The 14439-nt window shown below is 40.6% G+C and overlaps 1 protein-coding gene across 1 annotated transcript in view; it reads right to left on the bottom strand.

Moving 5' to 3' along the window:
* Positions 1-14439, bottom strand: part of SLC5A10 (solute carrier family 5 member 10) — a 92848-nt gene that overhangs the window by 21111 nt on the left and 57298 nt on the right. The window contains exons 11-12 of the mRNA XM_072417458.1: positions 1308-1415; positions 791-941 (exon numbers count right to left, since the gene is read on the bottom strand). Coding sequence (XP_072273559.1) covers positions 791-941; positions 1308-1415 — 259 coding nt within the window. The remainder of the gene's footprint in view (positions 1-790; positions 942-1307; positions 1416-14439) is intronic.

Raw genomic sequence — 14439 nt, 5'->3', positions numbered from 1 at the left:
TATATATATATATATATAAACAATGTGGAGTTGTGTAACTGGCAGTTTATATACATAAATTATTTATGTGTTACCACCCTTTCCAGATCTTTACTGCTGTCTGTCCTGGGAAGTTTCACCTCCCATTTTGTCATGAGGAGCATTGTCCTCGATTTCAAAGTGTTACAGAAAGAAGAGGTATGACCTTATAATGGAATCTGGTGAAAATCGCCTTAGTGGTAGATTTCCCTTGCTTTGGGAAGAGTTAATTCTACTTCTAAAATCTTGTCTTGACTGAAAACTACAAGCCTACAGGGCTACCACTAGACCGCAGGGAAAACCAGTGAACTACTTATACCATTCTTTATATACTGCAATACAAAATGTTCTAATCTCAGCTTTTTGTAATGTACTTTAACCAGAAGTAAGGGACAGCTCACAGGGTCACTGGGTACTTCTTGCCATGCAATTTCCTATCTCTGTGTGTCCTGTTGGCAAGATGTGGCAGCGCTCAGGCCTCATGACTGGCAGTTCAGATGCCATCTGGATAAATGGGTGAAAGTCACATGATCCACCATACCAAGAAATACTCCAGCAAGATAATAGAACAATGGTGTAGCTTGGAGAAGGCATTAGCGGAAATACAGGAAAGGACTATCAAGAGAACTTGTTCCTTTAATAATTCAGATGTACTTTGAAGTTAAGGAGTTAGGAGTGCAGATGATTATCAAATATTTGGATTAAAAGTTCAGTCTTACATTTATTTTAAAAATATCATACCAAATTAGACAATAATGTAGTATGTACTCACCGTCCCACCAATAATAACTCCTTCTCATTGGCATTCTTCCTGATCTTTCTCCAGATGTCCATAGTAAAGAGCGTGCTGCTGCTGTTAAAGATGGAGGTGAGCGATGACATCAGAGCAGCCATCATGACAGCGATCATCAGTCCGCGCAGACCTGTCCATAACCAGAGATTAGGTGAAGTAAATGAAGAAACCACTACAAACATTACTAGATTAAAACTTTAAATGTCTTTTATGAACTTCAGAACTTGTAATGCAAGGTCTACTTACTCTTTAGAACCCCACCGTCCCCCAGCTATTAACTTATTGATTTTCTCACAAAGGTTGGGATATAATCTTAAGTATTTCCTGCAATAGGCCCTTCTAACAGCTTGGAACCCCCATATAAGAGATGGAACTTGTGAGCAATTGGAAAACCTAGACTAGCCTACTCTGTCTATTGTTCCTGTAAATCAGCCCCCCTACAAAAGTAGTGGATGGACAAATATAACAGATTTGCTAAGATAAAAATATTACTTACCACTAGGCATCAGCTCAATGACCAGTTTGGGGTATGCAATATTAGAGCAGCCAACTTCAGCCCCACAAACTTTAACACATTCCTCAGGTACCACACAGCCAACAGAATCTGTAAGACATGGAAAACATTCACATTAAGCTGAAACATTAAATAAATGGCGTTGTCCTCCAATGCTATACCTGGAGGTAATAAATCACAAGACAGACTCAACAGTATTTGGCTAATTGGCTGGGGTTCCACTTAAATGAGACTTCCACTAGACCCTTAAACCTCAACTCTCTAGTGGGAGTCTTTGTACACAGTGCCACCTTTCCTGGCACTCTTACACACTAGGTGGACATCCAACCATTATTCTTATATTATATTTATATTGACACCTCTCCAAATAAGTGAGTTCAGGTGCTTCCAGTGAAGAATACTGTTAATGCTACAGCATACAAACACATTTATTTTTTAAATTGTGAGCTTCCAACCTTGTGGTCACAGTTTGGTAAAGGTCCTTTTGTGTTCCAGTATGACTGCCCCTGTATACAAATCCAGCTCCATAAAGACTTGGCTTTAAGTTAAGGCGCAGAAGAACTTAAGTGGCCTACATAGAACCCTCACTTCAATCTTGCTGAGCACTTTTGGGATTTATTGAAATGCCCTTTGTGGGCCAGGTCTTGTCCTACATCATGAATGCTCTTGGGGCTGAATGGACACAAATGCCCATAGACATTCTCCAAACATTTACCAAAAGCCTTTTAGAGGAGTGGAGTCTGTTATAGCCTTAATATATATATTTATATGCACATGGTTTTACAATGGGATGTCCAATAAGTATAGGGGTCAGGTGGTTACCAACATTTGGCCACATATTGTATTTGTAGGCACACTTCCTAAATATCTTCTTTGATCTTCTTCATAACACAACAAGATCTATAGAGTGCGTTCAGTAGGGCAAAGAGCAATACGCAACCAATTAGAAATTTCCATTATTCCACAAGCTTTAAACTGGTTTGTGATAGTAGTGACCTTTCCTTTACAATGATTACCTGTATTTGGAATATTAAATTAGATTCAGTGTCACAAAACTGATTACAAGATTTGTTACAGCACAAAGGGGTCCTACCTAGATATGGAATTTCTGTGTCACTGGACAGACCCTTAAAGCCCCTCCCAGAAAAATAATAACACACCTATTTTCCTAGGTCCTGCCCCAAAGATGGGATAGGAATTAAAGTAAATGTGCATATAATTATATAATATAAATTCATAATTTTTAATGAATAAGATTGTGAAAACTCTTCCAGGAAGTAGCACCTGATTTTGGTTTGCCTTAGGAAAAGTTGATGTATACAAATATTTTTCTATATGCAAATCTCCATGTTCAGTATTAATTCATTAAGCTGTCATTTCAAACATCCTATCCGGAAATTGTTATTATTTGTGTATGGAAGAATGCCAACTACCTAAGATGTTGTGTAAATACCATAGCTTATTGATGGCCTATATCAAAATTGAGAAGCTAGGTGGAGTGAATGAACAATGTTCCTTTACCTGTGGTTGGCCATTAAAGACCTTATAGGGAAGCAATATTTCTAATTTTTAGGCATTGCTACGAAAAATTAATGTTTCTTCTCTGTTAGATGTTGGCTTGCTAAATGTTTGAACCACTACTACGTTGACCAGTGTTTCCCAACTAGGGTTCCTTGTTGGCTGGGGGTTCCTTACGCAATGAGCAGTTTTTGCCTCTCAGGTCAGTTATCACTGACACCAGTGATGTTTTTGGCTATCTGTAAAGGTGACATTCTTCCCTTTGCCCAACAATGTAAATGGACTTCATCCCATTGACCACCTGGGTAATATACCAAGAATTGGAAATATCATATTTGCAGGGGTTTCCTCAAACTTGAAATTATTTAAAGTGTTCCCCCATGTTATGGAAAGCTGTTCTAGAGTATCTAACACCAAAGGCACTTTTTGTAAAGTATAGGGACGAGTTAATACTGGTCATCAATGAGAAATTTGTGCCTCTCGGCTCATTTTCAAAAGCAACAATCGTCCTTTGGCCAAGGAATTCTTCCCACTGACCACCACACTAATATACTGTGAGCTGTAGATATGTTAATTATAGGAGGGGTTCTCTGAAAGTTATTTCAAGGGTTCCCCTGTGGTAAAATAGATGAGAGAGGCTGATGTAGGCTTGGGTCTCACTGGCTTGCTCTAGGATGGTCAAATATATAACCATCCCATTATCAGAGATATCTGCTTACTCAATGCCAGTCTGCCTATATTAGACATTCTATAGACATTATAAAGTTGCTAGAAGTAGCTATTACTGACAAAAATATCAGCATAGTTTAGAGGTTACAAGAGTTCAATATGATTAAACGATGCTAAACTGGACAAAAACTTCTGTATAAAAAACATACAAGCATGTCCATCCTTTACCTAATTTGTATGAACTAAACTCCAGGCAGAATAAAATGAACATTTAAAGTAAATGCAAGTCTAAAAATGTATTATATATATATATATATATATATATATATATATATATATATAGCTAACGAGTCCTTAGATGTGGTGATTGCATTAGAATTAAGAGTGGTGATTGCATTAGAATTAACTAAAATTAAGAGTTCACTACAGGTAAAATATGAAAATATACAGAAGATTACATAGTTACATAGTAGGTTAAGGTTGAAAAAAGACATAAGTCTATCAAGTTCAACCACTAGGGAAATAAACATATCCCAGGTATTAAACCCTATAAGACATAGTTGGTCCAGAGTAAGGCAAAAAAAACCCTGGATTCAACAAGGGAAAAAAAAATTCCTGATTCTATGAGGCAATCAGATGTTCCCTGGATCAACAGCCACTGTTATTTTTTTACTTAACCTCTTTGCCGTTAAGCCCGACCTTCGCTCGGGCAAAAAAAAATTGCAAGGATGGTTAGGGCAGCATGGTGGCTCAGAGGTAGCGCTCTGGCCTTTGCAATGCTAGGTCCCAGGTTTGAATCTTGGCCAGGACACTATCTGCATGGAGTTTGCAGGTTTTCCCTGTGTCTGTGTGTGTTTCCTCTGGGTACTCCAGTTTCTCCTCACATCTCAAAAACATGCATTTGGGTTAATTGGCTTCCCCCCAAAAAAAATTTACCTTAGACTGTATTTATGACATATGACTGTGGTAGGGACATTAGATTGTGAGCTCCTTTGAAGAACAGCTAGTCACATGACTATGGATATGTATATAAATACTGTGTAATAACATTCTGTGCTTCTAGAAAAACATCCAGCTTTTTCTTAAAGTAATCTACAGTAGTTACTGAAAGTACTTCTTGAGGGAGCCGATTCCACATTTTCAGATTGTTTGTTTATAAATCTTTTGTACAATTCTAGCAAGCCTCATTATATTTCTACGTGTACCTAAACCTTATGATCCTAGAGCACTCAAAATTCCAATAAAATTACTACAGACACTACTTTCCAGCCATTCTAGATTAAGAGAGATTAAAATATGTTTCATCAAATAAATATGCTAATGTTGTATGAAATCAGCTGTGAGATATCTTTTTCTCTTATAAGAATATTGTCTTGAGCTGCAGAAAAATATAAAAGGCACATTTGTGTAACTCTGTATACTTTAACCTAAGCTGTGTAATGCCATCAGACTGGGAAAGGAAGAAGCAGCACAAGAAGCTTATCACGTCCAATACAGCACTAGAAGTATGCTGATAGGATGAAAGAGCAAAGAGAGAGAGGATCTGCATTATGCTGCTTCTCTTTTCACTGTTGGGGGAGGGACAAGATCTTTAAGTGTTAGTGAACATTGAAAAATACTATTCCACCCTTTGACTTACACAATGGTAGAATTATGTAACTTTTATGTCTTGATGAACAAAATACAAAGCAGGTAAAACAGTTGCCATATTTGTTTTTTATCTGTATTTCCTGTAGACCAGGAGACGAATCTTTAAGTCTGCATGATTCCATTAAACAGGCAGGTAATTTATGAATTAAGAGTAAGGGATTATTAATCCACCGCTGTTGCCTGGAATGTTACCTTCAATGATTAATCCTTCTGTTTCTGGTTTAGATCCTGGGAAGGAATTGAGGGATTTGAAGTATTTTGGCTTTGCTCTATGAAATCTTTGTTCCAGATAACAAATCCCAGACAAACGTCTCAGCATGTAATGTTTGTTGGCAGCTTTGTGTTTATCTGGTGTGGAGCTACAAATAACTCACAGACGCTTGCACGACTGATCTGCACTATAGCTCCTACATGTACAATGCCAAAGACACAGCCAAGGTTTGGACCCTTTAGATCAATGTTTCTCAAGGGTTCCTCCAGAGGTTGTTAGGGGGTTCATTGAACAAATTTGTACCTCTCAGGCCAGTTTAAGTGACACCAATGATTTTTTTGGCTATCTGTAAGGGTTACATTCTTCCCAATGGGCAGCAATGTAAGAAGAATTCTTCCCAATGAGCACCGTACTAATATACTGTGAGCTGTGGATGTAATAATTATAGCAGGGGTTCACTGAAGACCTAAAAGTTATTTTAAGAGTTCCCCCAATTCCCCCCAGAAACACTGGTTTAGATGAAGTGGTGAGGTATGAATTGAAAGCACACACTGTCACTCTGATTATTCAATGGAACAAACTGACATTGTCTCCTGATAGCCTTCCACTCCCTGCTAGGTATATGCAACTATCTGTGCTTTTATGGTGCCTCTACACTTCATTGGTTGCTTGGAATTAGTGGATTTAGAACTTTTAGATTTGGGGAAGCTTACCAAAATTTGGGAATGTTACCAAAGTACAGAAAGGGGCGGTGATGTCACCCAGCCAGGTAAGTACTGACATGATCAAACATTAGAGCTTACCCAGCGGGGACTTCTGCAGTGAAGAGCAATAAGTAAGCACAGATGGGTGAGTATATTTTGCTGTCTCCTTGCTTTCTTTGGGCAGGTAGAAGTCTTTCTAGGCCAGTGTTTCTTACCCAAAGGTTTCTAGGGATTCCTTGAGTAATGAGCAATTTGTGCCTCTTGGGTCTCCGGACTATGCACACGCGTCAGATGATTCTCGGCCAATGCCGCAGGGCTTGTCACGAATGAGAATCTGACATGTGTACAGCAGCCGACCGACGTTGTTCAGGGATCCATCCTGGCGGATCCATGAACGACAGAAGACGAACGATCACAATGGAAGTGAAGGGATAAGAGTAAAATTGGGCGCCGCTCATTTGTTTTCCTCCCTCACCTCTCCATTTAATACAACAGTGTTGTATGTATAGCGCTCGTTCATTCATCTTTTGGTCATTGGAAACTATTGTGAGAGATCATTTCCAACAACAAAAATCTAGCATGTGTAAGCAGCCTTGCCGCTACACCAATTATTAATTTGGCTATCTGTAAGGGTGGCATTCTTCTCTCTGGACAACAATGTAAGAGGTGTTCATCCCTTTGATCACCACATTAATATACCATGAACTGGGCATATCATAAATATTGGCAGGAGTTCCCTTAGACCTGAACTTCAATTAAAGGGTTCCCCCATGTTAAGAAAGGCTGTTCAAGAGTAGGATTAATACCGGTCAGTGGAGGGTTCTCTCTATACTTTCTAATGCAGAAACACATCAGAAAGGGTAAAAAAGTATGGTTTAACCTCCTCTTATAAAGTTGTCACCAAACCTGCTGACCCCATTGGATGATTGCTTCTCACCTCCTGTTTTGGTGACAACTGCAAAATGTTGGATTTTCAATTGCTTTGTGTTCTGGTGAGAATGGCCACCAGTACAAATAAAGAGGGTGAATGTTCCCAAGCTGCAATGCAATAAAAGCATAGCAGGAGTGTTACCCCATCCCCACCGTATCCAAAGGTCAAAAATAGGTTGAAGTATACTTAAAGATTCTTTGACATGCAACTAGAAAACACCATCAGTCTTTTAATTCCCTGTACAATAAAACTTAGACTTGGGGGGGTTTGAGTAACACTTGCATCCAATATATGCTTTCATGTGATGGGAGAACACAGATAAACTCATCTACCTAATTCTGCTCCTTTACTGTCCAATCGTAGGCTGGGGGCAGTGAAGAGATTTCATAATCCCTGGAATAAAATAAAAATCCCTTGGCAAGTAAAACAGCTCCAGTATATATACTTCACATGTTTACTTAACTCTTTGCCTGAATTGTAGCTTTAAATCACACGCATGATCTATTCCTGTTTTTTTCTTTTTTATTCTGTAAAAGGCGGATTAGTCTAGTGAATCAATAGAGAGGGGGAAGGGAGAATTCAGATTCAGTCAGGTGTGGTATTACCTGCGGTGGACGAGAAGGTGAGATAGGAGAAGGGCCGTAGTTTACATCACATTAATAAGCACTTTCTGCTGAAAAATGCAGACAAAGAGATACAAACTACAGAAACAAGTCACTGCAACAAAGACGGGAATTCACCGAGAGATGGAAATTTGCATTCAAAAACAATCAGGAATTGGCTTTATCCTCTTTCTCTGTACAGAAATTACTCAGTTGGAAGTTCAGATTACCCACAAGTTTTGCAGCTTTCGCAGAAGGTGATTGATCACAGGGAGTGCTTCATTAATACAAAATTGTTGTTTTGGGTAATTTTTATCCTCGTCCTCCCAAAAAAGGCATGGGCTCTTTTTCTCAGGCCACCAGCCAAGGCTTCCTCTGGCTCTGGGCCCTGTCTTGGTGCTCAAGTCATTGGGCTGCAATCACAGTCAAGGCGTTAAGGAGGGGTAGAGTGGGCAATGACAGTAAAATGCTTCTTAAAGGGGCAACAAATAGCAGGCTTACCCCATCCTTGAGACCCCCCAGTGCTTGCATGGGTTTTAGAATAATAGCTATGCCCCCCGAATGCAAAAACAAGTTGGCAAGCCAGCTCTTTGGGTCACCTGTCATTTGGATGACTGTATCCAGGTGTAAGATATACTTTGATTATGTCTGTGCTTCATCTATTCACACCCTGGTGGGATGTAAACGGCAGATCCTCTGTCTGTGAATTCCCTTCATCCTCAGTCATCGCCTGGCGCGTTTCCTGTTGCCCAGCTGCAGTCGGACTCAGCTGGAAAGAAAGTTTTATTTCATCCTGAACACCTAGCATGAGCAGTTTGCACTGACTTTCTAACAATGCCTTGGTATCATTATCACATTGGAGCTATTTGGCAGGCTGCCTCATTGACAATGTTGCGATTCTGAAAGATAAGGTGCGAAGCGTGACTGCGATGTCCAGCAATGTGTTATTATCATCCCATATATCTCTTTTATACTTCGGGAAGTTTAATGTATCACCACATTCCTCCCTGCCACATAAGGAATTTTATAACACAGTGATAGATTGATGTAATTATGACCTTGATGATTTATAAATAAGATTATCTAAAGACAAACTTTTTTGGGTGTTTTGGATAGAGGGGTTAGAACCACTGCCAATTTTAATTGCTGTCTGTGTCCCCACTGGGGTAGAATGTGGCTATTTAGTAGTCATGAAAAGAGCCCTCAAGGGCCTGCAAACCATCTAACCTTTCCTCTGAGTGCAGAACAATTTAAAAAGATCAGGGCCCCCTCCAGAGAGATCCAGGGTCTTCCACTGCGAAACCGAGTTTTAACAGCTGCAAAGAAAATAGGTACAGAAGGGGCAACCTAATACTTTCCTATAGCTTAGGGATTCAACCACTTTGAACTTTTATTGCAGCTTGTAGAAAAGCTTCCATGACCAATCTTGAGGCTTCCTTGGGCCATTTAGTAGTCATAGGTCTATGAATGAAGCACTCAAGGTTTTGCTAACCTTCTACCCTAACCTCAATGTCAAAACCCTGGAATGAAAATCAGGGCCACCACTAGATAGCTCCAGTTCTTCCATCACTGCACTTTTAGATTGATAACCAGCAATGGGGCATTCTGCTAACTTTCTACCCTGACCTCTGTGTACAAAGCCCTGGAAAAAGAACCAGGACCACTTCTGGATAGCTCCAGTTCTTCCACCACTGCACCATGTTGGGTCCATAACCAGCAATTATGAGCATTGCTTTCTGCGATGGAAATTTGCATTCAAAAACAATCAGGAATTGGCTTTATCCTCTTTCTCTGTACAGAAATTACTCAGTTGGAAGTTCAGATTACCCACAAGTTTTGCAGCTTTCGCAGAAGGTGATTGATCACAGGGAGTGCTTCATTAATACAAAATTGTTGTTTTGGGTAATTTTTATCCTCGTCCTCCCAAAAAAGGCATGGGCTCTTTTTCTCAGGCCACCAGCCAAGGCTTCCTCTGGCTCTGGGCCCTGTCTTGGTGCTCAAGTCATTGGGCTGCAATCACAGTCAAGGCGTTAAGGAGGGGTAGAGTGGGCAATGACAGTAAAATGCTTCTTAAAGGGGCAACAAATAGCAGGCTTACCCCATCCTTGAGACCCCCCAGTGCTTGCATGGGTTTTAGAATAATAGCTATGCCCCCCGAATGCAAAAACAAGTTGGCAAGCCAGCTCTTTGGGTCACCTGTCATTTGGATGACTGTATCCAGGTGTAAGATATACTTTGATTATGTCTGTGCTTCATCTATTCACACCCTGGTGGGATGTAAACGGCAGATCCTCTGTCTGTGAATTCCCTTCATCCTCAGTCATCGCCTGGCGCGTTTCCTGTTGCCCAGCTGCAGTCGGACTCAGCTGGAAAGAAAGTTTTATTTCATCCTGAACACCTAGCATGAGCAGTTTGCACTGACTTTCTAACAATGCCTTGGTATCATTATCACATTGGAGCTATTTGGCAGGCTGCCTCATTGACAATGTTGCGATTCTGAAAGATAAGGTGCGAAGCGTGACTGCGATGTCCAGCAATGTGTTATTATCATCCCATATATCTCTTTTATACTTCGGGAAGTTTAATGTATCACCACATTCCTCACTGCCACATATAACACAGTGATAGATTGATGTAATTATGACCTTGATGATTTATAAATAAGATAAATACTTTGTCATTAAAATATATCTAAAGACAAACTTTTTTGGGTGTTTTGGATAGAGGGGTTAGAACCACTGCCAATTTTAATTGCTGTCTGTGTCCCCACTGGGGTAGAATGTGGCTATTTAGTAGTCATGAAAAGAGCCCTCAAGGGCCTGCAAACCATCTAACCTTTCCTCTGAGTGCAGAACAATTTAAAAAGATCAGGGCCCCCTCCAGAGAGATCCAGGGTCTTCCACTGCGAAACCGAGTTTTAACAGCTGCAAAGAAAATAGGTACAGAAGGGGCAACCTAATACTTTCCTATAGCTTAGGGATTCAACCACTTTGAACTTTTATTGCAGCTTGTAGAAAAGCTTCCATGACCAATCTTGAGGCTTCCTTGGGCCATTTAGTAGTCATAGGTCTATGAATGAAGCACTCAAGGTTTTGCTAACCTTCTACCCTAACCTCAATGTCAAAACCCTGGAATGAAAATCAGGGCCACCACTAGATAGCTCCAGTTCTTCCATCACTGCACTTTTAGATTGATAACCAGCAATGGGGCATTCTGCTAACTTTCTACCCTGACCTCTGTGTACAAAGCCCTGGAAAAAGAACCAGGACCACTTCTGGATAGCTCCAGTTCTTCCACCACTGCACCATGTTGGGTCCATAACCAGCAATTATGAGCATTGCTTTCTGCAGAGTAAATAGAGAAGAGGCAACCTAACACCTTCCTGTATTTTCAGGAGTCACTGCAAGAATCGCTTTGACTTATTATTGAAGCTTGTGGAAGGGCTTTTTGGCCATTTTTTGGCTTTTTTTTGGACAATCCTCAATCTTTTGTGCCCATTTAGCAGTCAAAGATCTACAAGTGGAGCACTAGGGACTGCTAACCTTCTACACTGACCTCCACGTACAAAGCCCTGAAAAAAGCAACAGGACGACCTTTAGATAGCTCCAGATCTTTTAGCACTGCATCAACATGATGGACCACCACCAGCAATCATGGGCATTACTTGCTGCAGAGTAGTCAGAGATTCAGTAGTCAGAGATCTATAAATGGAGCACTCTAACCTTCTACTCTGACATCCATATACAAAGCCCTGGAAGGAAAACCAGGGCCACCACTTGATAGCTTAAGTTCTTCTACTGCCACACCAACACTTTGGAGTGATATCCAGCAATGGGCCGTTACTTGCTACTGAGGAAATAATACCTTGCTATAGCTTTAGGATTCACAGCAAGAGTCACTTGGAAATAATTTTGCTGCTTGTGGAAAGGTTTCTTTGGCCAATCTTAAACTTTGTTGGCCATTCAGAGAAGAGGCAACCTAATATTTTCATGTATATTTAGGATTCACTGCAAAAATTATTATTGAAGCTTGTAGGAGGGCTTTTTTGGCAAATCCTAAAGCTTTCTTGCCCATTCAGTAGTCAAAGGTCTACAAGTGGAGCACTCAAGTTTCTGCTAACCTTCTACCCTGACCTCCATATACAAAGCCCTGGAAGGAGAACCAGGGCCACCACTAGATATCTCAGATTCTTCCAGCACTGCACCAACCCATCAGCCTGATGATCCACTAACAAGGGGGTTACTTACTACATAGAGAATACGTAAAAAAATACGTAGAGAAGAGGCACCCTAACACCTTCCTGTAGCTTTAGGATTCACAGCAAGAATATTGTTTAATATTCAGCTTGTGGAAAGGTTTCTTTGGCTAATCTTAAACGTCGTTGGCCATTCAGTATTTATAAGTCTATGAAGTTAAGATTCACAGCAAAAATAACTTTGAACTCTGATTCCCAAGTTTTGCACAGATGGACCTGTTATCTGATTAGACAGACAAGAATTATGACTTCATCCTGGAGCAGAAAGTGACCTGTGTCTGGATGGACTGGTTTATTGCTGTGGAACTGTTATCATCTAAACGCCATGAACTCCTTTACATTAGAAGCTCAGAAATTAGGTTCAAGGGCAGCCAGATGGATTTTCAGAAAAACAGAAACTTGTTTTCAATGCATTTCTCATAAATCCTCCTGTTCCTATATGTTCCCCAGCAGTCCTACATTTATCCTGATGGATGGAAAAACATAAATAAATGAAAAGCAGGTATGAGAAGCTCAAATTGTGTGTGTTGTAAATCTTTATACCGGAAAAACAGAAAAACAATTCCTTTGGTGAATAAAACAGTAGTGATATTTATATTCCATATCTGCATGTCATAGGTTTGCTTGGAGTTAAAACTTTTTTATCCCAATCCCAGCTAATTCATCTTTTTGTTTCAGATAGAATGAGGAAGTTATGTTTTACTGTCAGGATTTCATTAAACCATTGGGAAGGTTTTGCCTCACTTCCTGTTCCTGTGACACCCATGCAAACAATGAAGAGTGTGGCTGTTACCGGGAAATGAAGGCATAGACATCACTAAGTATGTCAGATTTTTTGCCACTTCTATATCTGGTTAGAAAGAAGTTTTGTTTTTTGTTGCACAGATCCAACATATACGAATGTCAGCACCCCAACAAATGCTTTTCCTTATGACCATTTTTGGGCCATGCCAGACCCCATTATAAGATTACAGAACCTTTAGATTTGTATTCTTGCTTTGTAGCATATATTGTGCTAATATGCAGCGTAAGCAGCTTGTGCTGCACCAGCCCAGACATGATGAGTGTCCCGTCACAAAAACACTTCCCCAATGACACATTTATTACAGTGTCCCGTCTGCCATGTCTGTGTGAACTCAGGGACTTCTCCCGTATGGGCCAAAAAATGCAATTCATAAAAAAAAAGTTTTTCAGTAGCAGAACACGGAACAATGGCCGGTTATTCCTTAGTAATGTTTTTTTTTTATTTCCTCAGGACCTACTGATTACTCCACCAAAGCCCACAGCAGCGTTTTAGTTATCAGAGCCTGCCCATGTTTTTAATCAAAGCCGAATGATAGGGAAATGTAAAAACTAATTTTGCAGACTGGATCCCCCTGCAATGGAAGGGTTAAATTGGGTTTTTGTCTAGGGGGATTTTACTACTTCTATGCCACCAGTCCCCCAGGCATTTTTCCTTTGGTGCATTGTCAGTTGCAGGTGCTCTGACATCATCAGGAACAATGCAACACCAGAAATTCTAGTCTGTAGGGTCGTCTGTTTATTATATGCACATTCATGGCCATGTTTCTGCAGGTCCGTTCAACCCAGTGTGCCCAAGATGATTATGGCCCAATCACCAAATTTATTTATTAATATTAAACAGGATTTATATAGCGCCAACATTCTATGCAGCGCTGTACATTAAATAGAAGATGCAAATGACAGACAGATACAGACAGTGACACAGGAGAAGGAGAGGACCCTGCCCCGAAGAGCTTACACTCCTACATTTTTTTGGTCCATTTGAACCTGTGCCCAAGATTCTGCTGGTGCGTCCGTCAGTGGAACAGCATGGATTCCAAAATTTTGGTATTGGCACTCCATACTGCAATATCAGGTGGGAGCATGATTGCAAGGGTGGCTACAGCGGTGCTCCAACGGACCCTGCAAGGGCAGCATATAAACCGAAACTAAGAGAAATCAGCAGGGAGCCAGAGACTGCAGATACAAGACTGACCTTGTAAGTGCCGATGTATATAAATATGCAGCATACATTATAGAGAAGATTGCAAACATGCAGGTAAGTTTTATTGCAGAGACATCACCTCTCCCTTCTGCAATAAAGTACCTACAATTTTCTGTTTTTAAAATTTAGATCTTGCTATGCCCATTGTGCTGCATTATAAATCACCCCTATGCACTTTCACGGAGAATACACTAAAATCCTGCATACTAAGTTTTGAAGATGAACTAAACTCGAAAATGGCCAAAACAAAAAAAAAATACACTTACCTTCAATCCCGCAGTGCAGTCGATCGGTCCTAAAGTTGCTTCCATTGGGTCCCGCGTCATCCCGGCATCCGTCTTTGGGCCGGCGCTCCAGGTGCCGCCATCTTCGCCTCTCCTTCCGCGTTCTTCTTACTACGTCACCCAACCCAAGCGCGAGATCGGGTGACGTATTTAGGGAAAAAAACTTGCCGATCTCACTGTGCATGCAGGGCTCCTTCTGCTCATGCCCGAGGTGATCTGCTTTGTGCTCCCAGGAGGATCGGCGGGAAATTCATATAATTTTGTATTGGATTCAATACAAAA

The sequence above is a fragment of the Pyxicephalus adspersus genome, chromosome 7, assembly GCF_032062135.1.
Source record: "Pyxicephalus adspersus chromosome 7, UCB_Pads_2.0, whole genome shotgun sequence".
NCBI lineage: Eukaryota > Metazoa > Chordata > Amphibia > Anura > Pyxicephalidae > Pyxicephalus > Pyxicephalus adspersus.
This window is presented reverse-complemented; position numbering and strand designations above follow the sequence as displayed.